Source organism: Buteo buteo, chromosome 11, assembly GCF_964188355.1.
Source record: "Buteo buteo chromosome 11, bButBut1.hap1.1, whole genome shotgun sequence".
In the NCBI taxonomy this organism is placed as follows: domain Eukaryota; kingdom Metazoa; phylum Chordata; class Aves; order Accipitriformes; family Accipitridae; genus Buteo; species Buteo buteo.
This window is the reverse complement of record NC_134181.1, coordinates 44,192,631-44,220,381: the sequence shown is the minus strand read 5'-3', so window position 1 is coordinate 44,220,381 and position 27,751 is coordinate 44,192,631. Positions and strand designations below refer to the sequence as shown.

Genomic DNA, 27,751 nt, shown 5'->3' with positions numbered 1-27,751 from the left:
GTCCCTTCTGCAAAGCAAACCCTCATAATACAACAGAATAACCACAACAGCGTTAGAAATCTGAATCTTCAACATTAACTGCTGAAAGCTCAGGTGTTTAATGTGCTTCCACATCTGTCCCAGATGTAGATGGACCTTTCTTCCCCAGCTCAGCACATACTCACCCAATCTGCTCGATCAGTTCCCTGGCCTGGGTGATGATATTTGCTCCCGTGAAGCAGACGATGCCAGCCATTTCCATGGAGTACCAGCGAGCTCTGTGAGCAGAGGAGTCAAAGTGAAGAGCATGAAGTGTTCCCTCCCAAACCCAGCTATGGAAAGGACAGGAGGACCTCCAGAGGAAGAAGGCCAAGAAACATATCAACACTGGCCCTTGGTAGATTGTTCTCCTTGTCCTAGTTATGATGCTTCAGAAAAGCTGGAAACCCATAACAGATAAGATTTCTGTCACTTATGCCCAACACTTCATGTCTGGCAGGAGTCTCCAGGATGAGAAGTCGCGGGCAGAAGCAAGAGGAGAGCGTTACAGGCAGCACCCACCTTCATCCTGGTGCTTCAGAGGCAGGTGAAGCAAGTGACAGCCTCACTAGGACAATCTGGATTCCCAAGGGCACTCTCCAGGGAACCCCAGCACCGCCCGGGGGGACACTCACCCTTTCCGCATGACGTAGCCATAGAAAGAGTTGAGGATGCACTTGTGGGCCAGCTGCAGGGAGTCATACAGGATTTCCATGTTCTTGCAGCGCTTCACTTCAGAGGCATCTCCTGACTCCACTGCTGCAGACAGCTTCTTCTTCCACACCTGCAAGCCAGAGGAAGGGTCAGGACAATCCCACACATCACTACCAGTGGTATCCAACTGGTTCCCCCTCAGTCCCAGTATAGCATTAGAACTCTAGAACAGTATCTTCGCCAAAGATCGGTAGCATGAGATAAACATTCCTTTTTCTTTTGCAGCAGAGGAGGAGCTGGCCAGAGGCACTTTGCCACACGGTAGGAGGGATCTGCAGCACCAACCATAACTCTGACGGTGACCATCAGAATTCAAGCAGCGCCGGCAGCGCTGCCCACCTGTGTCAGTTGTGCTGCACCACATGTGCGCAGGCAAGAACTGAATACGCTGCCTGCAGCAATTGATGATGTCTGGCTAAACAGTAGAACCACCTGTGTAGAAAAAGCCTTTCAGCCAGCTCCGTGATTCATGGCAGAAGAGGCAGCTGGGAGTAACCACAAAGCAAACAGCTTGTTAATTAACTCTGCCAGAAGTAGGGTCCCAAGGCCTCATCATTGCTTCCAGCACACTCCAAGAATAACGTGCCCTGGTGTCCTCTAGCAAACCTCAACCAGCAGAGAACTAGAACATCCTCCTGGGATCAACCGCTCCTTAACCCGAGGTCTAGACCTTGCTTCTTAGCTTGTCTCTTTTCTCCACGTAGGAAGAATGCCCCAGACTGAACCTGGCCAGATCAGACATAGCAGAACAGAGACTAGCTGAGGATTTGTTAAACCCAGTGAAAACTGGAGATGCAGCTTTGTTTCTGACAGCACCCCAGAGGCAGTAAATGCCGCGGCAGCAGCCGTTGAAGATTCGGCGGCGAGCAGCCACAGCTGTCAGGAGCTCCACCACGTCCTTCTCAAATACAAAGGCTGAACAGTGCAATCCTGTAGGGCTCAAGTTTCCAGTGAGAGAGGAGAGGTCCCCAGCCTTGGCAAGATAAGTTAAACCAGAAGCTGAGTTCGGTACCTTGTGCAGCCCCTTGAACTCATAGCGGCGGTCCCTGAAAGCTCGCACTGTGTCCACATAGAAAGAGTTCTCTCGCTGGCAGATGGTGGTGACTCGTTCCTCCACCTTGGTGACATGGATCTTCTTGTACGCCTTGCGGCAGTAATCTAGTCAAGGGAAGAAGCAAAGGGAGCTTCTCAGGGATGGGTGCCCGCTACGGACAGAGGGATGGGCATGGTATGGACAGGGAGACATCTAAGCATCAGGCATGGGTGAATGGGGAGATGGTCCTACTGCAAAGGGAGGGAGGATACCAGCACGGAGAGAAGCAGCACCTCATTGTGGAGATGCAGGGACAGGCGGGGGAAAAAAACTCATCATGATACAGGTATGGCCCATCCACAAACCCAGGCTCTGCCCCCAGCCAGCTGGATGCTTCTGCTGAACAGCATCACTCCAGGTGATGGGATAACATTATATTTCCCATTCATTAACAGGCTTTAATTAGCAGTCTTCCAAAAAATGGAGCCATTCATGTTTCAGCTCAAATCCATGGCTCTCAACAGACAAAAGGAGAAACACTGACACAGGCACCAGTGCCCGGCCCCTCTTTGGGAGACACGCAGCAGCCTGCTGGGATCCTGGAGAAGGTCTGCCAAAGCATGGTGTGAGACCAGACCCAGTCTGAACTAACATCACAGCCATAAGAGAGGTAATTAATGGTGAGCACGACTCACAGTCTAGATTGCAAAACACTGGTCCAGATCGTGACATTGATTTTTTATTTTTTTTTTACCTGCCAGCCGCTTTTTCTCGTACTTGGCCTGTTCTTCCCGGGAGAGCTCGTGGAAGGCGCGGGGTGCTCCCTCGGGGGAGAGGGGAGGGAACTTCTCTGACTCCAGCTGCTGCTGGATGCGGTGATACTCACTGCGGCTGGCAGGCACTGCGGAGGAGGGCAGCCATCAGTTTCCCAGGAGAGAAGCAGGAATTTGTCTCCATCTCTATGGGTTGGACTGCAAGGTCCTTACTGTACTTACTGAACTCTCCTCTCCACTGCCAAGTCATCCGGCGCTGACAGTTGGCACCCGGCTTGTTAAAGTCACAGGCAGCACATGTGGCCTCATCCACCATGGCTGAGGGCTGGACGCCAGTAAGAGACACAGAGGTGTTAGAGGGGGCAGCTCTCCAAACGACAGCCCATGCCAGAACAGGCGCTGGGTGGCAGAAGCGCATAGGTATGAACATCAGAGATGGTACTCTGTCAGTTCTCCTTTCCAGAGCCTTTCGAGAACACAAAACCCACAAAAAGCAATAGCTGTTTTTTTGGGAAGAGTCCTAGCTAAAGTTGTAGCTCAACCTTTGCAGACCTGGCATCCATGGCAGCTTGACTGACTGGCTGTCACACCCAGCCTTATCTGATCCCCCTGCCCTGAGCAGAAAGTTCAGCCCTTGCTGTTAAGGGGATCCAATCAGAAGGACCACCAAGGTTCTGAAAGACAAATTAGGAGAGATGAGGTTGATGTTACCCACCTGCAACCTGTTGGTCAGAATGATGTTGGGGTACATGGCCCCCACATCCAGGTGGTAGATAAGGGGACACTCAATTCTGTTCGGAACATCCTTCAGGGAATTCAGTTTGACCTTGATTTCATCACAAACCTGTAGCAAGACAAAAAGAAGTGAAACTCAGGCAGGAAGGAGTTACTAAGTCCAATACTTGTTGAATTTGGTCCTTTATTCCTGCACAGGGACACCTGCCACTGACTCTGGGGAAGGATTTAAAGGACCAAAGGAGCAGCATCAGGGACTCCTTGACCACCAGTATTTTAAGTTTTGTTTTGGACCTCCAGGGTAGGCTTTATCTGTAGGGGTAAGTGGAAGGTGAGAGCAGCTACCTCCTAAAGGTTACTCGATCAAGGACCTTTTCAGTGCAAACAGGTTAATGGAGCCAACAGCAAAGACCAGAAGTCCCCAGTCACTAACTGATGATGCCCTCCAAGAAACTCCACACTTGGCTTTGGAGAGGGGTGACCTGCACTTTGTAGCTGACAAGAAGCAGGGAACAAGAGGAACATGAGTATTTTGGATATCTGAGCGGCCTGTCTTCTTAATAAATCCCTTCCCAGCTCTCTCAGAACGTTGCTCCTAGTTGAACCTGCACAGGGGAAAGCAGGAACCGCATCCCTCAGCTGGGGCAGAGACCCCTGGTCCCTGGGCTTGGCTCCAGCAGCTGGGCAGGGGGGTCCTGGCTGGGGCTGCTGGAGATCGCGGCTGCTTATAACATCCCTTAAAACCATCTACTCTGCAGGTGCCCATAGATGGGCTTCTTCGTCTCTCTCCGTAGAGCGTAAAATGAACGTAAACAGGCACCTTGAAGCTGCAGCCCCAGCCTGGCAGCTCAGCCCTCCCTGCCAAGCCCAGCCATGCCACGGGCAACATACCGCCTGGAAGTTGGTGACTTGATCCAATGGCAAACCCTCCTCCTCCTCGATGGCATGCCGCAGCGTCTTCTCCACATGCTGCACCAGGAAGTCGAACGCAGCAGGATTCTGCAGGGGCGTGGGGACGGCACTGAGACCGTGGACAGCCGACCCTTGCTGCAGGCTGGCAGCTCCTGCCCTGCTGCCCATGTCCCTGCCTGACTTGGGGAGCTCTGAGCATGGCCCTGCAGCATAGGGCAGCATATTGAGGCACAGGCAGGGTCTAGACCACTGACATTGGGTCAAAAAAAAAGAAAAAGCTAGGAAGGGAAGAGACAAGCGCAGCTAACAAGCAGCTGGTTGCATTTGTGTTTGGTAGTGCCGCAACTCTCATGGTCGCATGCTGGCTGGTGCAAAGGTCCAAAGATTCAGACTTAGTTCAGATCCTTTTACACACCCAGTGCGTGCTCCCCATGATTGTTCACTAGATGATATCCACCAAAATGTGCCACACTAAGTGCAATGCATCACATGACGGAGAATGAAGCCACCTCTGAAAACTTAAGAGTCTGTGAGCACAACGCAGGCGTGAAGCAGGACAAGGGGGAGGTGATGGAGTTAGCAGCGTGAACCAGAAATAGGTGATAGACGCCCAGGAAGGGTTCTGAAGAAGCTTTGTTTGGGTGGGAGAAGGACAGAGGGAGGACAGGACCCCAAGGGGACAGAGGCATATCTTCCAAGAACCACTGGCTCAAAACCAAACCCAAACCCCCACTTCACTCTCCCTTGCTGTCAACAAGGTCTGGCTTGCTTCTAGTATGTGACACATATGACACTTGCTTTCCTAGTGAAGCACAGATGGCCAGTTGGAGGCCTCCTCCCAGCCCAGCCCAGCCCAGCCCAGCTCCACGCTGCTTCAGGTGCTCAAGGTCTTCTGAAGTATGACAGGTACTGTCCAAGGCCAGCAGGGACTCACAGGAGACGTTAACATCAGCGGAGGGTTACTCCTCACCACCACATTGCACAAGGACAGGGGTTGGCTGTGTGGCCCCTTACCATTTTGAAGCGGCATGGGATGTCACTGCGAAAGACCCCAGATTCCAGCGCTTCCACGTGGCCTCCCACATATGTCTCTGAGTCCAGCACATGTCCATCTTCTGTAAGTTTGTTGAATTCCTGCTCCTGCTTGTTGGGGAAGATGATGTTGGCGTGATAGGCCTGAACCATCAGCAGTGCCTCGCACAGTGTCCCAGATCCTTTTCTTAACACCTGCCAAAGAGACATCAAAGCTGGTTTTAAACTCAAAAAGAGTAGATTTAGATTAGATATAAGGAAGAAATTCTTCACCATGAGGGTGGTGAGACACTGGAACAGGTTGCCCAGAGAAATTGTGGATGCCCCATCCCTGGAAGAGTTCATGGTCATGTTGAATGGGGCTTTGAGCAACCTGGTCTGGTGAAACATGTCCCTGCCCATGGCAGGGGGGTTGGACTAGATGACCTTTGAAGGTCCCTTCCAACCCAAACCATCCTGTGATTCAGCAAGAAGTGCTATACCAGCGCTGGTGGGACCAGACTGGCCTTACAGCCACACCAGTGAGCCGGACGGCTTCAGCTGGTCACACACGTGTGACCATGCAGCAGGCAGTGCTGCAGCCCATGGCAAGGATGATGGGAACAAGTGAGAAACCAACACTGACTCCTTCAGGTTGGCTGGGAGGAAAGCAGGCTAGGGACAGCGCAAAGACCTCCAGACCTCTGCTGCCATCACCTCCTGACACTACTCCACTGTCAAACGCCTTTGTAAGCTAAACCAGGTGGGGAAAGAGCAACATTTCCTACACACTTAGCACAGACAGCTTCCTAACCATCCTCCCTACAGGTGACAACAGCCATCAGGAGACCCAGCTCTGCATGACCGTGACTGCAAGTAAACTTGGCTGAGCATAGAGCATCAGCCATACTTTCTTGCTCCAGCCCTGTACTGCCAACCCTCAGGTCTCTTGTTCTTAGGCACCACTCTCAAAACACCCCAGGGCTGTGGAGAGAAAGGAGTAGCCTCCAAATCCACCCTCCCTCCCTCCCCGACACAGATGGGAAAGTGCCCGGGCAGTGGGAATCAGGTCCGTGGCCAGAGCGTCCCTGCAGTGTGGGAGACGCGGCTCTTCGCCCAGCAAAGAAATCATCATTTCAGGAGTGCACCCACCTCATCAGGCTCCATGGGAATGATGGTGCACAAGGCGAAAATGAAAGGATGCACGTACTTCATATACATGTAGTAGGTAGCAACGGCGTCGGACACTGAATAGGTGGCCAGGGTCTGTTGGGGAAGGGTGAGAGGCAAATTAATCCAAATCACATGTGACAGAGCAGCTCAATGCCAATAATCTTTCATTGCTTCCTGCTGGACATGCTCGTATCAGCAGGAAGGGAAAGGTGTATTTCTGCATATCCTAGACTGTAAAGAATAATCTGCTCGCTTCCGAGGACATACTGCTCTAGCTCTAATTACACAGCAATACATCAGCTTTGAATGAGAAGAAATGGGGAGGATGAGCTCATGGCACAGATGCCACCCCATTTGGGAATCAGGAGGCTGCTCCAGGGCTTCAGCAGGAATCCCTTGCCCATGACACCTGGAGCATTAAGTCTATTTCTTGTCCCTCCAGCAAGTCATGGCTCTTCATGGTGTTTCTGATTTAGGTGGTGCCTGCCACCTCACATTGATGTAAATAAATACAGAAAACATACAGTGCAATCCCAGTGCTAGAACTACTTCAGAGAAATCCTGTTCTTTCTCCCCACAAGCTCAAGTGCTTCTAAGGCATTGGCAATCTGGGGGGGCAGATTGGGTTAATTTCTCAAAACCCATCGCACTAAGCGAAACCATTTTGTAACACTTTAACTTAGAGATTCAATCATATTGCAGCTGTTCTAGGCTTGTTTTCCAATTGCTCAGAGGAGGTACAGCACAGGGAGGGAATACCTGAGGCTCCTCCGTAGCCATCCGGCACATCTCTTCAGGGTCCAGCTCCACTGGATCGTAACCCAGTTTTGCTTTAGCTGCTGCTTTCAGGTTGTGACTTCCCACTGGGAGGTAACTGTCTCTCTTCACCCACCTGGACAGAATCAGGAAAATACCAGTTTGTGCAGAGAAACCAGCTCTGCCCTTCAAAAAGAGGCTCAGACTTGCAAACGGGACCTTGACTGCAAAGGGGACCTCTCGCGAGGACAGCCAAGAGCCAAGCATCCAAGTGCCGTGAAGTAAGAGGCTGCCCAGCTTTAGATATCCTGCATCTCTAGCAATGCACTTAAATCCCAATGTGGACAAACCCCAGTATCCATACCACCACCACTGCTCAGAACTACCACCTTCCAACTCCTCAGTGGCTTTAAGATAAACATTTAACCACTGGAGGAGACACCACTAGGACTGCAAGGACAGCCAGCCACTCTCCAAAGTCCAGATGCTGCTCCAGTGGAAGAAACCCACATAAAAACCCCAACTTGGCTCTCTCTCCCATGCATGCACAATGCGTCCTTTCCTATTCTGGCTGTGCCAGGAGGCTGTTGAGTTAGGATACAGTCCCTTCCCCATTCCAATGGCTTGATCTTATCCCACTTTCTCTGCTCCCCCAAATCAGACCTCAAACACCCAAGGACAGCCACCAATAGGCTGCAGGGAGAGAGACGGCCCTGATAGCCCTTCACGGGGAAGGCTTGGCAGCTTCTGCAGTATGCAGAGTGCCAAGGGGAAGCAGCACAGTCAGAGAAATGGACTATTACGCCAGCCTAGGGAGGTGCGACAGATGAAAGCTTCCAACAGACAGAAGGAGGACGGTATTCAAATACAACTGTAGGTATTTTATATAAATTCAAGTGATAAAGATGCAGTTATACGGTAGAGGGGCAGCAGTTGGTACCTTAGACAGTCCATGTGGATGCACTGGGATGCTTTGTACTCTCCCTGGCTGTCTTTCTGAAACCCAATTTCCTGATACATATTAATTCCATGAGCTGCTGCTCTTGCTTCCACAAAGGGCCTGGGGAAAGAGGCAACATGAAGAGAAGGAACGGAACAGCCATTTCCCTTCATTTCCAACACCGGTTTCACAAACACTTTGTTACAAACTACCTAAAGAATTTTTCTTGCGATTTATCTGATATCTGGCCATAGGAAAAACTTCCTGCAGGACAGAACTGCAGCACGACCCTAGAGGCAAAGCTGCTTGCTTGCATCCTGCAGCAGGAGGTGGAAGCATGTGGTCCCTCTCCCCTTGCTTCCTGATGGCTTGCCTGCACCCCTCTCCCTGATACCCTCCAGGTCTCTTTTGACCCTCTCCCTGCTCTCCCAAGACAGGGCTCATCCATACACTAATATCGCCACATTGACAAGGGTTTAAAGCAGCTCAGCCAAGTGGATGGGACTCTACAGAAGCTCATACTTCCAAGCCAATGACCACAGCATTTGGTGAGGTGCTCAAACTGGCCAGACAGTTGGCATGGATCACACACTATCACCACTATATCAGCTATGGAAGGACATCAAGGCTGGTACCTGACCCTGCCCCACACCTCAGGTGACACCCTGCCAGCTTAGTTTTCATTCCTGATCTTACCAGTCAAAGAAATCTCCATTGTATGTGACAATGATAGTGGGTTTTGTCTCCTGGACATGTTCAAACCACCTCTGGATTAAATGAGCCTAGGATGAAGCAGAAGAATAGGAAAGATACATATATAAAGTAACTTCATCTCCTCCATGGAGAGGTAGTGGATACCACACAGTTTACTCCACCCTTCCCGTCTTCTCCCCACCCAGCCCAAACCTGACCTCTCTTACCCTTATTACCAAGAAACATTACCATGACCAGCCCCGCCAGACACACCGCGTTCCCCAGCAAGGCAGCCTACCAAGCCATTAGCTCTCTTTGGCCAGGTGAAAAGTCTGCTGGGCAGAACTGACTTACTTCATCTGGTTCATTAAAGACACAAAACGGGCCCTCATACTCCGGCTTGGGAGTAAACTCAAAGTCTTCAATATCCTCAGAGACGATCTCCCTGTTCGTGATCAGGTAGCCCTAGGGAGGTGACAAGAAGGCAGTTAGGAGGACTTGGCTTGCAGGCAACCCAAAAATGCTGTCCAAATGATGGGACGTTTTCCTCTTGAAAGCCAGAGCTTCTGTCAAGGGGGAACAACCGTTTGGGAGTCATCTGCTGAACCATCGCTGGCCATCAGCTAAGGAGGCCACGGGGAGACAATATGGGACAGCAGAGCTGTCCCTGTGCTCTCCAGGTTACTACTGCTCCCTCAGACAAGGGCCAGCAACCTGAGCTGGGTACCACAAAACTAAAAATACATCATTCAGACTTTAATTTCATTTCCACAGCCATACACCAAGCAGCCAGCAGCAAGGCAAGCCTGGAGCGAGCTGTGTTGGAGGCAAAATGCTGGCCTGCTCCCCGGCCTCACTGCTGGAGCATGGAGGAAAATACTCTGCTGTCCCTTACCTGCCCATCAATCATGTAGGAGATCATCATGATCTGGTCTGTCTCCGCATCAGGAAACTTCAAAGGGAGTTTGGTAGTTTCAATGTCAAAGGCGAGAACAACAGGATCCTGAGCACAACCAAATCCATTAGAAAATATTCTAAAGCTGACTTGAAGTTAAAGAACGGTTCCCATTAAGCCCAGTGCTAGCCCAGCAAGTGAACCAGATCCTCCTCAGTAATCATTTTACAGCTTTATCAACCCAAAAATCACTATCCAAACCCAGAAACAGCCTTCCCCCTGCGCACCATGGTGTGACACCAGCAGAGCATCAGACTCACCAGCCATGCACCTGGACAGGCTGATGCCTGCCTGACCAATGCTCACCGGTCGCTCCACAAGGTCGTCTCGGCGGGTGATTTCAGGGGGGTAGGTGCTGCCCCGGTATCGCACGTTGTACCAGTGAGCCTGTTGAGAGAGGAGGGTGGGCAGTGCTTTACTGCAGGGCCAGCTCTTTGCACCACTTCTGTTTGGCTGCTGGGGACACAGCTGTGCAAATTAAATGCAGCCCAGAAGAAAGGTTCAAGCTGTGGCTGTGCATCAATCATCTAACTTTTCTGCATATCATTAGCTAAGGAGAAGGCCCAGCAGCACAGGACTAAGCTTTACACATGAACTCATTGCCACTGACAGCTTTGCAAAGGTCCTGGAGAGAAAACATATCTGCCCTGCCTGCACTTTAGGAGTACAGCAGCAGGAAAGCGAAGCTCTTCCAGCTTCCCTATTCCGTACTCACCACATGGATCTTCAGGTCAATAGAGAGGCGGATGTGGTAGGGTACATCGTACTCCCGCATATCCACAATGTTGTCCATCTGGTTGGCAATCTTTCTGGAGGCTCCTTCCTCATCTGTGCTCAGGCTGCCTCCACTCAGAGCGCTGCAAGAAGCAGAGTGAAGCAGCCACTTTACCTGAGTGCACGTCTCCGCAGGCTCGGCTGCGGGGGACAGCCACGCGGCACTGGTGACACCCAGCAGCAGGAGTCAGTGACAGGAGAGGAGAGAACGGGAAATGCTTCCCCACCAAGCAACCACCTCTGCCCGCAGAGGCGTCCCTGGGACAGACAGCACACGGAGCCCCATCAGTCCCGTCTAAATTCAACTTTTCTCACATTTGTGAGCTGTGTCTGCTCAGAGGTACAGGCAGGCAAAACCCACACTTGCCTGTATAATGAACAGTTCTTATGGCATTGGATTTATAAGTGTGGTAACGAGACTAAGCGTAATGAGGCAACCTGGGAAGCGCTTTGAACAGGGACAGTATGCCTTCCAGGCGAGCAGGGAGTGCTCGACTCACTTGATTCTTCTTCCTCGAGTTTCAACTGAAATCAGACTTCAGAGCCAGGAAACCAAAGAGAGGGGCAAATTTTTCATGTGTATATTTTGGTTGACTTTAAAAACAAAGTTTCTTATTTTTTTTTTCTGTCTGCAACTGTGTTTCCAATCTTGTAAACAAGTGCCTGGCTTTTTATTCAGATAGAAAATATTTGTTGAGGTAGGACCACAGCACATCACATGCCAGAGGCTCTGGAGCCTCTTGATGTGCAGCACTGAGCTGAAAGAACCACCTTGGAAGATGGGTGGCAGAGGGGCATAGCTGGGGTCAGACCCCAGGCAGGACAACACTTCTCTGAGAACAGCTAAGAAATAATCAAGGGAGATTAATTATTAACACGAGGGACTGACAAGCCACCCTAAGGAGAGCTCCCACCTCGATAGCATGGCCGTGTAGACATCGCTCGCCTGGTCTCGCTCTCTATTTTTCCTCACAGCAGGAGAGATCTCCTTCCGCACCTTCACCAAGTCATCCACTGTGTTGAAGGACAGTTTGATGTAGTTCCTCTTAAGGCCCACCAAGTGGTTTGGCTGCAAGCAGCAAGACAATGCCAGCTCAGGGGGGATGAGTACTGAGGGACGGCCACCATAAGAGAGGGTGGGGAAGGCAGACTAGACTGACGCATGTGAAAGAATTGGCCAAAAAAGAGGTGCCAATGGGTGGGAGAGTCAAGCATCAAGAAGAGTCTCTGGTGGGCACACCAGGGAAGAGCACACGAGCTGCACAGCAAGGGCTCAGCCAGCCCTGCTGCCCATGCAGGCAGGACCACAAGCGGGATTCACCCAGGGAAGAGGAGGAAGACCAGGTCAAGCATGAGCAGCATCCCCCTCCCCCAGTACCTTCTCCTCCTCCAATCATACTTTAATTCCTGCAATTAAACATCTCGAACGTGCTGTGACACAGCTGATGTGCTCAAGGAGAGGAATGTAATTACTACCGATAAGCAAGTAGTCATAACTAACTTGTTTCTGATAGACACCACAAGCAGCACTAGGAGATTGAAGTCAAGCGCACTGTTTCCCTTCACTACTCACTAGTCCCTTCCTACTTCACTAGAGCTGTGCAAAGTCCAAAAAAAACCCCACTACTCAAGAGCACAGAGGGCAGAGGAATACAGACCAGGTCCAAGTCTTCTTTGGGGACAGTTTCCAGCTTTGCAATCTTCCCTTGGAACTTCTTGGAAAGGAAGGAGGACACTTCTCGCTCGCAGCCCTGCCGAGAGACCCCGGGGCTGAGCAGCGTGCCTCTGTGCCTTGGGAGAAGACCGTCCCAAAGCAGGATGCCCGGGAGGTCTCGAGCTCCCCAGGGACCTGCTGTCCCCTTCCTGGGGACCTCGGCCCCCCCAGGGTCCCCTCCTCACCTTCTGGGTGGCGATGTAGAAGTAGGGCTTGTACGGCAGGGCCACCTAGGAGAGAGCAGAGGGGTGACGCGGCGGGTCCCCCTGTGGGACCCTGCGCCCCGCCCGGCCCCCCCGGGGACCCACCTTGAAGCGGCTCCCGTCCTCCTGGATGAAGTAGTAGTCCACTGCGCTCACTGACCGCCGGTCCTCGTCCAGCACCTCCGTCTGCCCACGGGCACCACGGACTCAGCGGGGTCCCTCCGTGAGACCTCCCGGGGCCTCTCCATGGGACCCCCCCCCCCCACGCCGGGACCCTACCGGCGGCCTCCCCGTGGGACCCCCTCCCCCGTGCCCCACCGGTCCGTACCGGGTGCATGTTGATGAGCCAGCCCGTCCGCTCGCCGGGCTCCGCTGGCCGCTCGAAGCCGAACAGCGCGTCCAGCCGGTCCGTCCGCTGCGACCGCTCCAGGCGCTTGAGAGCGGACAGCGCGGGGCCATCGTCCCTGCCAGACGCCTCGCCCTCAGCCCCCGCCGCCGGCTCCCGGGGCCCGCCCGCCCGCCGGCCCCACCGCGCTCCCTCGGGGTCCTCCCCGCCGCCCCGCAGCACCATCCCCGGCCCGGCCCGGTCCGGCCCGGCCCGGCGCGCCGCCGCGGAAAAAATTTCCCGCGCTGTGCCCGGTTCCCGCGAGAGCCAAGGGTCCCTCTCCGCCCCGCGGCGAGAGAGCCAATCAGAGAGCGGCCCCGCCTCCCCCGCGGGCACCTCCCACCAATCCCGGGTTAGAGCGCCCCGCCCCGCCCGCGCCCCGCCCCCGCCCCGCGAAACACTGCCCGTCCAGCCGCGGCCGCCGAGGCCGGTGCGGGCGGGAGGACCGTGTTCGGCTGCCGGGGACCGGTGGCGGCTGCAGCCCCGGTGCCCGCTCCTGCCCGCAAACCCGAACGCCCTTGGGTCGGCTGAGGCACGACCGAGGATTTCTCGACCCCAGCCGGAGCGGTGGACGAGCAGTTCAGCGCACCGTGGGTGCGCGCAAAGAGAGAGAACGGCGTCTGCCACCTTCGGCACCCCCCGCCGGGATCCCCCCCGCCCGGAGCCGGGGTCCCTGCCCGGGCTGGGGGATTTCTCCTTTGTGGATTCAACCGGCAGCGAAGCTGAGCGCGTGTCCCAGAGACGCACGCGTGGACACGCAGACACGGGACACAGGGACGGCCACAGGCGGGGCGCTGCCGTCATCAGCACCCACGCGCGGGACCCACATCACACACCAACCCCGTCCCCTCCTCCTCTGCTGTGGCAGAGGGGGGAGGTCACAAGTGCGGGCACACGCACTTCACAAGCGCACGCACGTTCGTGGGTCCCCCGAGCACCGGCGTGGCCCCTCTGTCCCCCTGGCACCCCTGCCTGCACCCCAGGCTCAGACTCACCCCAGGTGTCCTTGACCCACCAGCTGGTCCAGCTTGCATTTTGCTGGTGAATGCACAGGCACACCCACGCACACACCCGGTTTGGGGGGGATACTCTTGCCCCCCCGCCCCCCCCCCCCCCCAGACACACAGGCTGTGACACATGTTCCAGCTGCACGGAGCCCCTCATTTGCCTCACACTGGTCGCCCCCAGTAGCTACTTTTGGGGACACCCGTGGCTGGAGGTTAAAGACCCCCCCACTCACCCCAGTAACTGCACTGGGACCCCACTCACCCCAGCAGGTGACACCAAAGCCCCTGATGCACACACAGGTCTCACCAATAGCTGACGCTTGGTCCTTGCAGCACACACTCACACAGGATAGAGTGAGATGATGCAGAGAAATAGTTAAGAAAACATTTAATAAGAAAAAATAAAAAGATGGGACAAACTGTGGTAACCAGGCACAGAGCGCAGCCAAACCAGCCCCAGTTCGTACCTCAGTGGCCCCTTTTATACCCCTTTCTGCCTCCCCTCACTTTGTTCCTCCTGGTTCCCCTTCCCATCCCCACATGTCCATTCCCCGCCACCCGCAGCCCGTGTTGGGGTCCCCCTCCTTTGCACACTCAGCACTTGCAAAGCCCAGACTGATCCTCCTGGAAGGACCAGCCCCAGTGTGGTTTCTGGATAGCCCAAGACTTAGTGTGAGTGGTGATCACTGGTCCCCTTTGCTGCCTCCCTTGTCATCTGGCAGTCAGGTCTGCGTCCCTGCATGGTCTTATTCCCAGCTTCCTCCTTTTTGTATTATCCCTGGTTGCTTTGAAGGTCCTCGACCCTTAACGGAGCAGAGACACACTCTTATAGCAGGTTTCAGCAGCGATGTGCTCTCCAGGTGTTCAAGAGAAGGAATAAATATAAAGCAATACTTAAGACAGCAGTCTCATTTCCACCCCACAAAGCCACAGAGAAGTTGCTGTCTCCACTTAGGCAAGTCTGAATTTCACCTGAGCTGGATCCAAAAAATCTCTTCTGGACACCCGAGCAGACTGCTCCTGCCCTGACTGGTGTGTTCAACAGCAGGAAGATGCCATCAGTGAAGGCAACCCCATGATCCAGAAAGGAATGGACTTTATATAATTTTACATATGTAAAAATGTAATTTTAAAATAATCTGCCAGCTTTCTTTTGAACATAAAGCGGCTGCTATTCAGTCAGACTTTTCTTGAAGATGCACGAACCTGTATCTCTTATCTTTGCTATTTTTTGTGGCTTCTTTCAGAGGGGCTCCTTCACCCAGCTGCTGCTGGGGTCAGGATGGTCGTTTGCTCCTTCAGTGAATTTTGGTCATTTGGGTAAACGAGGCTGGAGGGAAACGAGGGGAAGGTTTGATGTTGATAGGGGTTCACATCAACATCTATAGTTTGCTGCGGCTTGCGCATGAGAACAAGCCTTTGCAGACAGCTCTGCATGGTAAAGCAGCTCCCCTCTTCCAGTTGCAAGAGGTGCCCATGGACACTGAGGATGAGGAGGCTGAGCTGGAGGTACCTCTTGCGATGGGAGCTCCTCTGCCAGCAGCTGCAGAGGCCCTGTCTCAGGGAGGCAGACAGGTCCAAGGTATTGGCACTGGATTGGGAACCAACGTCTCATTCCATCAGCTTCTCACCAGTGGCTGACATGACACTGGTTGTCCACTGCTGCCAACCGAGTCAGCCAAGTGAGGCAGGCCTGAGACTGGGTGGTTCAGAAGGCTTATTGCTGCTTTGCACCATGGATTTTGCATTGAAAGGTTGGGATTCAGGTGCTGGTAAACCTGACTGCCTTTCTGTTGCTCCTGTAAGCTAAGCAATTTTAGCAAAAGCAATCTAGCTGTACTTGTCCAGGTCTGCGACGAGGTATGGGTCTTTCATCTGGAGGATCTGGTAGAGCTGTCCCTGGGCCTCCAGCCCTTTCTTCTCAACTAGCTCCAGCAAAACTTTGTTCCTCCTTTGACTCGTAACTTGACTTTGCACCTCCTCTTCTTCATCGCTGTTGATGACGTTTGCATCCCGTAAGTGTAGCAGAATGCTTGGGAGCTGCCTCATCCGGACACAAAGCTTGGTCTTGTGCTTCTTCAGGAAGGCTGTGCCTAGCAGACACCAAGCCCATGTTACTGTGCTGCACGCAGCCCAGCAGCCGCAGGTGAGTGCCACGCTGCGGTATGTGGCATCCTAAGCCAGCGGACACCATGGCTATGCACCCTGTCCCACAGCCACGTGTCTCTATCCCTCCACCAAAAAGGATGGGCACCTGCTGCGCCAGCGGTGGGAGCACTGGAGGCAGGGCAAGGAAGGGGACGGGAACATGAAGTCAGAGCTGGGGAAGGTGAGGTCGGTGGCAGCCCCCATCAGCTGCTGGCAGCTGTCCCCTCTGGGATCCCTGCTGTGTCTGGGCATGAAGTTACCATCCTGCCCCTCGCCCTGCAAGGTGAGGAGCTCCTAACTCGGAGCACAGGTCTCTCAAAGCTCTGGAATCTTACAGGATTGCAAGCGGTTTGTAAAGAAACAGAGCCTGGAAAGGCAGCCGACGCCAGCGGGGTGCTGAGCAAGCCATGGCTCAGTGCAGTGGCCAGCACTGCCTGGCTTCTCCTCCCAAGCCTCCACCCAGTCCTCCTAGGCGAGGCTGAAGTGGGCACCCAGATGGACATCTCCTTCTAGAATCACAGGATGGTTTGGGTTGTAAGGGACCTTTAAAAGATCACCTAGTCCAACGCCCCTGCCATGGGCAGGGACATCTTTCACTAGACCAGGTTGCTCAAAGCCCCATCCAGCCTGGCCTTGAACAGTTCCTATGAGGAGGCATCCACAACTTCTCTGGGCAACCTGTTCCAATGGCTCACCACCCTCAGCGTAAAAAATGTCTTCCTTATATCCAATCTCAACCTGCCCTCTTTCAGCTTAAAACCATTGCCCCTTGTCCTGTTCTTGCTCTCATCTGCCACCCTGCTTTCCTGGTGCTCTCAGGCAGGTTGTAGGTCAGTGTGGTGACTCCATGTGCATGGCAAGGAAAAAGAATAATGCTGAAATGTCCAAATTTGTGTCTGTCTGAGCCAGGCCTATCTGCCTCAAACTGTGGCTTAGCTGCCCGGGTGTCCTCTTGGATCTGGCCTTTCATTAGTAAGACAAGATGCAAGAAGTAATGAAGTATTGCAGCCCTGGAGAAATTAGGCTGGGCAAAAAAACTGCAAAACTGCTGGGCAGCACGTTGTTGTTACTGTATTTGAAGCAAAGCCGCTTGGTAAGAAAGTCCTGGAGCTGCTGTAAAGGTGGCCCTGGCATCCCTTCTGCCAATGCCTGGTTGCAAGCTCCTTCCCAGAGGCCTCACTCCCGTGAAAAATGCTCCCATTTGGCACAGGGGCCGTCAGCCCCTGAGCTGGCTGTATGGGATGCAGCAGCTGTACCACTTACTAGAAGTCCAATGAAATATTATTTATGGACTGTGAACTGTACTAGCTGCAGCTCATTCTCTGTGACAACAGCATGTCTGCCCCCAAAGAAGGCAAACCAGTTTGGAGGGTCACCTGCGCTATCCCACTTTACCCACCAGCATGGCACAGAGCCTGCTGCCAGCAGTGTGGGAATAAAAGTTTGAGGTTGCACCTTTCAAGGCTTTTTGTCTAGAAACTATCATAAAGATGGGAAAAGAGGCTGATATCTGCTTTATACCAGAGGATGGTGAGCTCCAAAGAAATAGATTCAGACTCTATAAATGCAGCTCTGAAACACTGTACTGACCTGACAAGGTCTTGGAGACACAGGCAGGAAGATTAATATCACCTGAAAGAGTAAGGAGAGAGATCACTGAAATGATGGTGCCTCGTCTTCCACACCACCTTCCTGAGGTGCCTAATCCTCCGTGAAGCCGTTAGCCATTCCTCCTACTGTTCCTGCCCATCTGTGGAGAACTCAATAAAAGGCACTGGGCTCTGCGTGTTTGTAGGTGTTACTTTTAGGGGGTGCTGGATTAGACTAACAGAGAAGGGGTCTCAAGGCACGCTGAGCAGTACCATACCCTGCGCCTGTGACATGCTGCTGCCCACAGCTCCTCTGCCAAGCTTTCCCACAGAGGACCCCACAGGTGGGTGTTGCTACATGAAGTTAATGGCATGTGCAGTGGCTGCTGAGCCGACCCAGCAGCAGCTGGGCAGAGAGGTGTGGAGATTAGCAACCTGCTGGTCTGGAGCCGGGTGCACGTAAAATGTTGATTTTCACTAAAATTCTCCTTACCTCCTCTGCATCGCACAGTGGCTGCACTAGTTTGTCCATGGGTGTTCATTACATTAATGGACTTTTAAAAACAAGTCAGATTTCTATGCATACAGTAGCCAAGAGAACAGAGACACTGATAGTACCGTCATGCTCTCTTAAACCCCAGCATCTGAAATTCCACATTAAATCTGAAGCTCTGGTCTACTCACATCGGGGTGTCCTTTCAGGTCCCTATTCTTCAGTGGCCAATTGCTGCATACACAGGGTTTGCTTTCCCTGCAGGATGCGTGGACAAGTGTGACCACAAAATGTGTGAAGTCTGCTTAAGCGGTGCACCTCTGCTTTTGCTAAGGCAAATGAGCCCCTAGATAGACCTGCTGTTCCTACCTGATCTCAGTGATGCCCTCCAGACCACGGAGTCATCGCGTGTGTCTATCATAGAGAACGTAATTTCCTCTGCCATCTTCCTGATGTAGATCTCGACAAAGAGCTGCTCTTCCTTTGGACTCTTGTAGCAAAATGGCAAGCGTGCCTGTAAAGGTAAGAAGCAAGTTGAGTCTCTCTCACCATGGGGAGCTGCAGTGAATTCGCATTCATGATGCTTTGTTTCCTGACCATACCAGCAAGAGGAAAGACAAGGGAAGATGCACACGTCAAGGCTCTACTATGCTGCCAATATCACACATTTGGGATGGAAAGGACCTCTGGAGTCTCTCATCTGACCTACCTCTCAAAGATAGACCAATGTCAAGTCTAGATCTGTTCAGCTGGGGCTTTGTCTAGCTGAAGTACTGAAAACCTCAAAGAGCAGAGAATCACCACCTTCTAACCTTCCCTGATGGCTGCATCTCCACCAAGTGACAAAATTTTTCCTAACTTTTGGCCTGAACTTCCCACGTTGCAACTTATGGCTTTTACCACTTTTACCTGACACTGCTGAGAGCTTGGCTCTGTCATCTCTACAACTGCTCTCCAAGGCAGACTGCCCAGTTACTACCTGGCCATTCCAGGAAGTGGGAAAACAAAACCCTACCTCGTGATTCAGTTTACGACTGTCTCTCAAACAAGCTGAAGGCCCCAGCTGTTTAGGGCTGTGCTTAGCTCAGTAGCAGGATTGTAGCTGCAAGAGGGAATGATGAATAACCTGGAGGGGAGGGATGCCATTCAGAGGAAGCTGGAAAGGCTGGAAAACTTAGCTGGCAGGAGGCTCATGCAATTTGGCAAAGGGAAATGTAGAGTCCTGCGTTTGGGATGGAATAGCCTCACACCGGAAAAGAGCCTGGGCACTGGGTGGATGCAGAAAGCAGCTTTGCAGGGAAGGACTCAGGAGTCCTGGTGGGCATGAAGTTGAACAGGAGTCAGCAGTGTGCCCTGGCAGCAAAGGCTGGCTGCAACCAGGGCTGTATTAGCAAGACCACAGCCAGCACAGTGAGGTCAGAGATTCTTTCCCTCTGTTCAGCACTTGTGAGACCGCATTTGGGCACTGGGTTTGGGGCTTCCCAATACAAGCAAGACATGGAGCGAGGCCGGGTCCAGGCTGGAGCGCATGATATGCAAGCAGAGGCAGAGGGAATTGGATTTGTTTGACATGGAGAAGAGAAAGTCACAGGGAGAACTAATCACTGTCTTTAACGATGTGAAGGGGGACTAAAGAAAAGAGAGAGCCAGCCTCCTGGAAGTGCATAGCTATGAGAAGAGAGGCAACAGGCACAGGCTGCAGCAAGGGAAGCTCCAATTAGATAATAGGGAAAAAAAATCACAATGAGGCTGTTACAACACTGGACTGGAGACCCAGGGAGGCTGTGGTATCTCCATCCTTGGAGATATTCAACCTTGACCAGACATGGCCTTGAGCACCTTGATCTAACTTTAAAATTCACATGCTTTGAGCAAGAGGTTGGACCATAGACATCCTGAGGTCCCACCCAACCTAAGTTTTTCTGATTCCCTTTTCATAATTATGGTGCAGTGCACATCCATGAAAGGAGATTTTCATAACCAGTGATGAACGTGCCATTGGACTGTCATCAGCTGCTCTCAGGATGTCACAAACGCCTGTATAAAACAAGTAACCACAAGGACTAAATGGCCAAATCTTCCTAGATTTTCCCAGCCATTCCAATCTGATTGCCACAGGGCATGGTGGTCAAAATCAGAAATCCTCAAATGGAGTTTCAATAGAGAAAGAAGTCATGTCACATCATGGCATAGAGAGAAAGTCTTTCTCCAGTCCTGCTTCTGGGCTGAAAGAAACTCGCTGCAGAGGAGATGAAGATGAAGGACTTGGGACCACACCTGAGTCAACACCTCTGAAATTCCTTCTTGATATGCAGCTATGGTTAAGTCGAGCAAGTCTCACATTATGACTTCTGCCGTAAAGAAAAACAAATGCAGTCCCTCTGGGGCTTTGAGGTGTGCTCTGTGCTCTTTCTGGGGATGTGTATCATGAAATACCTTTGCCACTTGTAACTAGTACAGCTCCCTGCACCTCTGCCTCTGGGACCTAGTAAGGCAGATTCTGGTAGCAGAATATGGCTGAAGACAGAGACTTCTTGTACTTTCTATTTCACTGCAAAAAAAAAAAGAAGGGAGCAATCCCACTTACTTCAGGCGTTATCACCACGGAATTTGTACTGGTCACCTGGTAAATGCAGCCAAAGAACAGAGGGCTGAACGGAGAAGGCTTGGGAATAAGCTTTGAATTCCAATTCATTTCTTGTTTTTCAATGGCCTGTAAACATCAAGCATTGCTTTTGAGACAGGAAAAAAAAAAGAGCTGTGAACTGGAGGTAGCCCTCGGAAAGTCAAGAAGAGAAGAGATCGACCCAGTCAGAACAGACCGCTGGGTGTGTATTACAGGCAGTGCTGTGCTTCAGGGGCCAGGCAGCTCCCACTCAGCACAGGCAGGAACCTACCATGTGCAGGCAGGAACATGGGCAGAGTAATGCACTGTCACTCTGTGAAAGAGAGTAAGGGCTTGCACACAACAGGAGAACGGTCAGTATGCAGCCAGCTGTTGCTGTGGCTGGCAGTGGCCAGTAAGTCCTGCATCTGTTCCTTGCTGCAGAGCATCCTGTGCCATGGCTTTGCTCATGCTAGGACATGCTGTCCCAGCTGAAAACACGGAGAGCAATTCCTGGAGGCATCTGTGAACCAGGGCAGTGGGGCAAGGATGCTGTCCTGCAGTGGGAGATGGGGGCACAGGACTGTCTGTGAATCAGAGGCTGGTGGCAGAAAAACTGGGAGGCATCCTAGCTTATCAAATCCAGCCCCTGCTACTGCAGCCAGCCCAGATGTCATCCTTTCTTAACACAGTCAAGTTCCCTCCATCTTACCTGCTTCACAGACTTGTCATCTGGGATCAGGTAGAGGTGAAGAGTTGTATTTGCAGCACTGAGCTGCTGGAAGATCAGCACCGAGGAGTGCATAGGGAATGAATTTAAGGTTGAACGAAACCTCCTCCAAAGCACCCCAAGCAGTGAGAAGCTGGGATTCTCCAGGGCAGCAGAGAAACACATCAGTCCACTCAGTCTCTCCAGGATCATCGTCCCAGATTTAAAATGGGCGATGCAGAACAGGCTGGTATTTACATCTTCTGCAAGAGACAGCAAAGGCAACAAGGTTCTGTTTAGTCATCCTGGCACCCTCTCAGGCTGGCTCCTTCTCTTTAAGTCTTTAGCAGCAGAAAGGAGACATGCACCCACACTTGATGGCATACTCTGCTTTAGGTCCCATGTGTGCCCTGGGCTTTTGGGGTTTAGCAGGGAGTTGCAGGCTTTTAGCAGTCTACCTGCAGGCTCAGAAAACTGCAAATCTGAAGGTGGCAGCTTGGGACCATGAAAATTGTCAGACTGCATCCGTGCAGCATCCTGTGTACAAGTGCTACACCACCATGTACCGGGTTGGCAGACGGTCACTTTGATCACCAGAGCAGCCTAAACATCCCGAGATGACATCCCTAGGGACGACTGGGTCAGGGAGCTCTGCTGATGCCTAGTCACCTGGAATATCTCTGGAGCATGCTTTGCTATTAACCTGACAGATTAATACAATTACAGCTTTTTGCTTAGCACAGCTATGTCAGTGAAGAGTGCATAGAGCCACTTTTTGGCCAACATGGCTGTGCTTGCCAGGCTCTGGGCAGGAGATGGAGCCATGCAACAAGAAACTCCTTTTGCGGCATGCTCTGTTTAGGCAGAGGACGTGGCTTTGCCAGGAAAAGTCCCTCGGCCAGCACACCCAGTGCCTGTGTCAGGGCCCCCCAGCACAGGGACTGGGACTCCTCTGCATGCTCTGCAGCCCAGCTGCGGGTGCCTATGCTCCTTCTCCGCTCTTATGGGTTTGTGTGGCAGGGTTTTTTGGTAGCAGGGGAGGGGGCTACAGGGGTGGCTCCTGTGAGAAGCTGCTAGAAGCTTCTCCGGCTCCAACTCGGACCTGCCGCTGGCCAGGGCTGAGCCCATTAATGACAGTGGTAACACCTGTGGGAGAACAGATTTAAGAAGGGGAACCTGCAGTGAGTAGTGGGATTGGCATGTGAGAGGACCCTCTCTGTGGACACTGAGGTCAGTGAGGGAGGTGTCCCCACAGCCTGTGGTGAGGAGGCAGGTTGTTCCCCCCCACCAGCCTGTGGAGGGGAGTGGGGAAGCAGATGCTCACCTGAAGCCCAGGCACGAAACTGCATTGGAGCAGTCTGATGCCCCCAAAGATGTTTGCGACTCCATGGGAAAGTCCACGCCGCACCAGATGCATGCCCCCAAAGATGCCTGTCACTCCGTGGGAAAGCCGGTCCCTGAGGGACTACACGTTGTGGAAAGGGCTCAGGCTGGAGCAGTTCGCCAAGAGCTGCAGCCCATGGGAAAGACTCACGTTAGAGAAGTTCATGGAGGACTGTCTCCCGCGGGTTGGACCCCAAGGTGAAGCAAGGGAAGAGCGAGGAGTCCTCCCCCTGAGGAGGATGAAGCGGCAGAGATAAGGTGTGATGAACTGACCCTAATCCCCATTCCCTGTCCCCCTGTGCTGTAGCGGGGAGGAGGGGGAGAAATTGGGAGTGGAGTTGAGTCGGGAAGGAAGGAAAGGCGGGGGAAAGGTGTTTTAAGATTTGGTTTTACTTCTCATTATCCTTGTTTTGACTTGATTTGCAGTAAATTAAATTGATTTTGTTTCTTCTCCAAGCTGAGCCTGTCTTTTGTCTGTGACCGTAAGTGGGGACTGATCCCTCCCCATCTGTGGCCAGCGGGGTGGAGTGAGAGGCTTCGTGGTGCTTTGTTACTGGCTGGGTTTAAACCATGATATCCGCTCATTAATAGCAGCTCATTAAGAACACTGCAGGGCAGAGGTCCCAGGTCCAAGCCTTGTGGCTCCTCATGTTGCCTGGGTGAAAATGGACAATTTCATTCCCCTTATTTTTCTGCCCGGACCAGTTCTGACCTACTGTATCCCACCCTGGGGTGGTCCAGCCTGTGGGGGGGCACAGCCAGCCAGCTCCTGTCCTGGTGGAGCAGAGCAGGGATGGCCATTGCCATCCACAGCTGCCATAGATGCAAAGAACTGAGAAACTATCTGGGGGAGCCCAGGGGCTGATCTGCAGCTGGGCTGGCGTAGTGCCCAGGTATCATCATGGCACCTGGGAAGAGAGGGTGGGTGAGGAGGGGCTGGTGGTGTGGATCAAGAGCTGGGGAGGGCATCACTGCAAAGCCTTGATAGAAAGCGAGAGAAGGATGCCAAAGCAAAGTAGAGGAATACAAGGGAGTACAGGGGACCTCAGAGGGAAGGGAGAATTTGGCCCTGTCTGGAGAGAGGTCTCCAAAGAGCTGGAGACGTCCCCAGGGGGGACAGGCTGAGGGATGGTGGCTTGGGAGACCCAGGTCCCTGCAGCTGCTGTACCTGACAGGCAGATGAAGTGGGGGAGATGCACCGACAGCACGACCCCAGGCTGCACCTCGATGTGGAAGAGGGGTCCAGCAGGTGACCACGTTTCCTGGTCAGCCTTGCTCAGGTGCCTGGTCCAGGTGGCATATCTGTAGGTGATGGTCACTGCCGACTTCACCTCGAAGCTGAGGCCTGTGATGGAGCACTGGAAGATGCCTGCACCAGGGAGGTGAGCTCTGCAGGTGGGAGGGATGACAGGCTCATGCCACCTGGGACAGGGCTTTTGGAAGGTGCTCCCGCTTCACCCGACAACTCTTACCGGTACACGGTGCGGCGCTTCAAGTCTTGGGTTATCTCCGGCGTCACTTCTGGAGGAACCTGCAACATGAGCGTGGCCAGTTTGCCACTGATATGGGGTGTTGCACACTGGGTGGTGCTTGCAGGAGGCGGGCTGGGATTTACAGTGAAGCACAATTCAGCTTGGCATGGGAGCTCGGAGCCTTGCAAGTAGCAGCAGTGGATCAGCAGCTGCTGCCTGGTGCCCAGAAAGGCATCACCCTCATCAGTGAAGAGACCAGAAAAATCACTGACTGGCAACAACCCTGTTCTGGGATCCGAAACAAGCACTGGCCATGTCTGAGGCTCAGTGACCCCTTCAATGCGGGTACCTGTAGGGGAACCCAAGAGAAATCCTGTGTGCAGGCACAGCAAGGAGGACTGAACACAGCCCCGCTTGGGTAGATCCCACCAGGGTGGGGAAGGCATCGGTTAGTCCATGCATCCCCCATGCATCAGTAGGAAAGATAAGGGGTGAACACACAGAGCAGCTCCTGGAGCTCCAAACTACATGTTTCACCCACCGATTTTTAGAATGTATTTTGCAAATGGGATTTCCAGATAGGAAAGTTTCTGTTTCCTGAGAGAGAAAATATTCTTGGCTGCTGACTTTCTTGTAAGTAAGGCCTGGGCTGTTCCCTCTCTGCCATGGTGTATCAGCGGAGAGGACAGTGGCCACAGGCAGACAAAATGTTTAGCAGTGAGAATAAATTTGTGATGTGAGCAAGTGGAATTTGTCTTCCCATGAGCTTGAAAGCTGGGGCAGCGCGTGCTGAGTTAGTGTAGCAAAAGGGACTGGAGTCTTCTGGAGGATGAAGAACTGCTGCGAATAACAGGTTTTGAAGGCACACCCAGCCCCCGGGGTGAGAGCCAGGGTCAGTCCCAGGCTCCCTGCTGTGCTATTTCCTTCGGGTGCCACAGTGCCCTGCCAGGACCAGCAAAGCCCTTACCTCCCCCCTGCGGCACAAGCATTTTGTCTGCAGTGGTGGGTCCAAGTCCAGCAGGTGATAGCACTCCTGCAGAGCAGAACACAGGGGAAAGCACTCACAAGCTGTATTTCTCCCCTACAGCTGTGCTTGCCTGCTGGAGGCAGGAGGAGAGGTCTTCTGAGAGCATGAGCAGCATGCCCAGCATCAGGTGTAGCGCTGGCCCTGCTCCCCACTCCTGCAGGGAGAAAAGAGGCTGGTGCAGGAGTTGTGCCCACCTGGCCTGCCGGCAGGGTGAGACCCCTCTGCTGGGACCGAGGGCAGCACCCACTGGCCCCCGCCACCCGGCGCGGTGCTGCAGTGGCGATGGGCAGCACCAGACCCCCCCATCCGCAGGGCCGGCTGTGAGCCCGTGCGCTGCAGCTGTGCCTTCCTCCCCAGCCCCGTGGTGCTCCTCACTCAGGCACCCCAGCCTCAGGCATCGTGTCCTGCAAGACCTCACCTGTCCACTCCCTGAGGCCTCGTCTGTCAGAGATTTGTGAGGGTCTGCCACCAGCTTCCTTGGGGATAAGTCTGTGGCTGGAACAAGAGGAACACACTGTCATTTTTGCCTCATGTTTGGGAGAAGAAGCCATCCCGGAGCAGCCTTCACCCAACCTTCCTGATTCCATTAGCTGCACCAGTCCCCTCATATACCACCGCGTGCTCCCACATCTACCGCAACTTCCACGTTCTCCTCCACGAGTTGTGGCAGGAACACGCTCACCACCATGCAGTGAGTTGAGGGCCTATGCTCATCACCACGCAGCTCCACCAGCCCCGCTGCACCAGGTTGTCAGTGAGGACCAGGGCATTACCTAAAGATTGGTATTTGACAGGTCCACTGCCACCTCGCACTGCAACAGCAACACAAAGCAGAGGAGAGCTCAGGAGCCAGGTTATGTCCAGAGGGTTATCCCATCCTCTGCCCACCCTCTCCCTCTTCTTCACGCTTTTGCTGTGAAACCTCTTCCTGCCAGTTTGTGCCCACTCGCACCAAGCTGCCGGGCACCAGGAATCCTACCCAGCTGCCTGTCCCAGAAGGGGCTGAGAACACGGTCCCAGCCTCCACTTCCCCATCCCTCCCTGCTGCCATGCAGAGAGCAGATTTCTTGCTCAGCTTCCAGGAGCAGAGTCCTTCCTCTCCCTCCTGCCTTCCTCCTGTATAGGTGCATCCCTGGGCCCTCACCTTCCTCCCACATTCCAGTGCAAGTGTGCTCTGGCAGGTCCCTGGTGCTCACACAGCCGCAGCCACCTCGCCCCTTCCCTCCTGCCTGTGGAGGCTCCTGCCTGTGGTCCTTGCAAGGGTCCTTCCTCAGGAGACACCCCAATCTGCACCCTCTCCCCCTCTCACACCTCCAGAAGGATCCTCACCCACCTCCTCTGGCCCACCCTGCACTTACGTCTTTGAATATAGTACAAAGAGGACATGGGTGTGATTTCATAGTGTCGCAGGGTCAGGTTGTCCTCCATATCTCTGCTGTGGTAGATCAGCCTTCCTCTTTCGTGGCTCAGGGAGGAGTCCTGTGCGATCAGCTTGTCCTTAACCTCCCCCACACTGTCATCCAGAGACACTGGTACTGCAAACGTTTTGCCAAACAAAGTCTTAATGACAATGGAGAATTTGTCGGGGCTGTCAGCCGCAGGCTGCTGCTCCGCCATGGTCTCTCTTTCAGCCATGCCAGAAGATCCGAGGCTCCAGCTTCGTCACTTCCCAAGAAACCGAAAGTGCTGGGTGACGTCAGGGCTGATCTGCTGCCAAAGCATCTTTGTGCCTCAGCTGAGCGCTCCTCCTCCTGCCCACATCACCTGCCTGCACCCGGCTTTCTCCCCTGCCTGCGTGGCCTCCCGCTCTGCCTGCACAGGCTTTCTCCCCTGCCTGCACCAGGCTTTCTCCTCTGGGCTGTCCCATTCGCACAACCTCTCTCCCTTGCCACCTTCCCTTTCCCCTTCTCCCCCATCCAGCTCCTGTTCCAAGATTTCCTTCCTCAGGGAAGGCAGAGCAGGGCTGTGCAGGCAAGGGCAGAGCTTTTTTTCCGAGGGAACAGAGCAGCAGAGGCTTGGATCCAGCCTGGAAAGCAGGTCTAGGGGTGTCAGAGTGTCCCCTGCTGGGTTACAGGGGTCACCCCAGCGCCTGCCTTTCACCCAGTCCCCAGAATATCCCTGCCCTCCCTTCCCTGCCCGCCCTGCGTGTGCCCGGGTTGGGCAGGATGCAGCTCTGCCTGTCCCCATCCCTGCTGCAGTGGCGTGTGGAGGGGTTAATTTGGGGGTGGTGGCAGGTGCAGGGCTGCGGGTTGTCGTTGCCCTGACCCCTGCGGAGCTGGCAGGGAGCTGAGGGTAGGCAGCATGGTGGGCAGCTGTCTAGCACTGCTGGCATGGCCCTGTCAGCCCCCCAGTGAGACCCGCAGGCCCTGCCGCACAGCATCCACTGCCCCCACCAGCAGGCCCAGGATGGCTAAGCACCCTGCCACGTGCACCAGGGTGCCCGGGGCAGCCCAGGAGCCTGGCAGGAGGGGCAGGACCTGCCGGTGACATTCAGGGCTCCCTCTGCCCTGGTAGAGGGAGACTGAGGAC

The 27,751-nt window shown here is 53.6% G+C and overlaps 2 protein-coding genes across 6 annotated transcripts in view; both read right to left on the bottom strand.

The window, feature by feature from the left end:
• POLE (DNA polymerase epsilon, catalytic subunit) overlaps positions 1 to 12,975 on the bottom strand; it is a 29,120-nt gene extending 16,145 nt beyond the window's left edge. The window contains exons 1-21 of the mRNA XM_075039674.1: positions 12,733 to 12,975; positions 12,510 to 12,590; positions 12,387 to 12,431; positions 12,146 to 12,238; positions 11,402 to 11,556; positions 10,429 to 10,570; positions 10,020 to 10,100; positions 9,654 to 9,761; positions 9,113 to 9,223; positions 8,762 to 8,847; positions 8,066 to 8,185; positions 7,129 to 7,261; positions 6,349 to 6,462; positions 5,200 to 5,412; positions 4,165 to 4,272; positions 3,254 to 3,382; positions 2,761 to 2,863; positions 2,520 to 2,666; positions 1,745 to 1,890; positions 654 to 802; positions 165 to 257 (exon numbers count right to left, since the gene is read on the bottom strand). Coding sequence (XP_074895775.1) covers positions 165 to 257; positions 654 to 802; positions 1,745 to 1,890; positions 2,520 to 2,666; positions 2,761 to 2,863; positions 3,254 to 3,382; positions 4,165 to 4,272; positions 5,200 to 5,412; positions 6,349 to 6,462; positions 7,129 to 7,261; positions 8,066 to 8,185; positions 8,762 to 8,847; positions 9,113 to 9,223; positions 9,654 to 9,761; positions 10,020 to 10,100; positions 10,429 to 10,570; positions 11,402 to 11,556; positions 12,146 to 12,238; positions 12,387 to 12,431; positions 12,510 to 12,590; positions 12,733 to 12,975 — 2,600 coding nt within the window. The remainder of the gene's footprint in view (positions 1 to 164; positions 258 to 653; positions 803 to 1,744; positions 1,891 to 2,519; positions 2,667 to 2,760; positions 2,864 to 3,253; positions 3,383 to 4,164; positions 4,273 to 5,199; positions 5,413 to 6,348; positions 6,463 to 7,128; positions 7,262 to 8,065; positions 8,186 to 8,761; positions 8,848 to 9,112; positions 9,224 to 9,653; positions 9,762 to 10,019; positions 10,101 to 10,428; positions 10,571 to 11,401; positions 11,557 to 12,145; positions 12,239 to 12,386; positions 12,432 to 12,509; positions 12,591 to 12,732) is intronic.
• A 1,235-nt stretch (positions 12,976 to 14,210) lies between these two features.
• Positions 14,211 to 26,866, bottom strand: LOC142037470 (caspase recruitment domain-containing protein 8-like). 5 transcript variants are annotated; one of them, XM_075041954.1, is made up of 12 exons: positions 26,581 to 26,866; positions 25,996 to 26,034; positions 25,641 to 25,717; positions 25,163 to 25,228; positions 24,196 to 24,254; positions 23,892 to 24,112; positions 22,665 to 22,850; positions 21,344 to 21,603; positions 20,614 to 20,739; positions 18,396 to 18,540; positions 17,535 to 17,576; positions 14,211 to 15,889 (listed from the first exon to the last, which is right to left on the bottom strand). In XM_075041954.1, the coding sequence occupies exons 1-12, from the start codon at positions 26,855 to 26,857 to the stop codon at positions 15,627 to 15,629; spliced, it is 1,761 nt and encodes a 586-aa protein (XP_074898055.1). In that variant the 5' UTR covers positions 26,858 to 26,866; the 3' UTR covers positions 14,211 to 15,626. The 5 variants fall into 5 exon arrangements, with proteins under 5 accessions (XP_074898055.1, XP_074898056.1, XP_074898058.1 ...); XM_075041955.1 differs by lacking the exon at positions 25,996 to 26,034; XM_075041957.1 differs by lacking the exon at positions 26,581 to 26,866 and having other exon boundaries at positions 25,835 to 26,028.
• Positions 26,867 to 27,751: the final 885 nt, after the last annotated feature.

Excerpts from the sequence above, each read along its gene's own strand:
- LOC142037470 (XM_075041953.1), bottom strand. The coding sequence starts at position 25,830 with ATGAGGGGACTGGTGCAGCTAATGGAATCAGGAAGGTTGGGTGAAGGC. Across the intron at positions 25,229-25,640 it reads AGGCCTCAGGGAGTGGACAG|GAGTGCTATCACCTGCTGGA; the intron begins GTGAGGTCTTGC and ends TCTGCTCTGCAG. Across the intron at positions 20,740-21,343 it reads ATGACAAGTCTGTGAAGCAG|GCCATTGAAAAACAAGAAAT; the intron begins GTAAGATGGAGG and ends TGATGTTTACAG.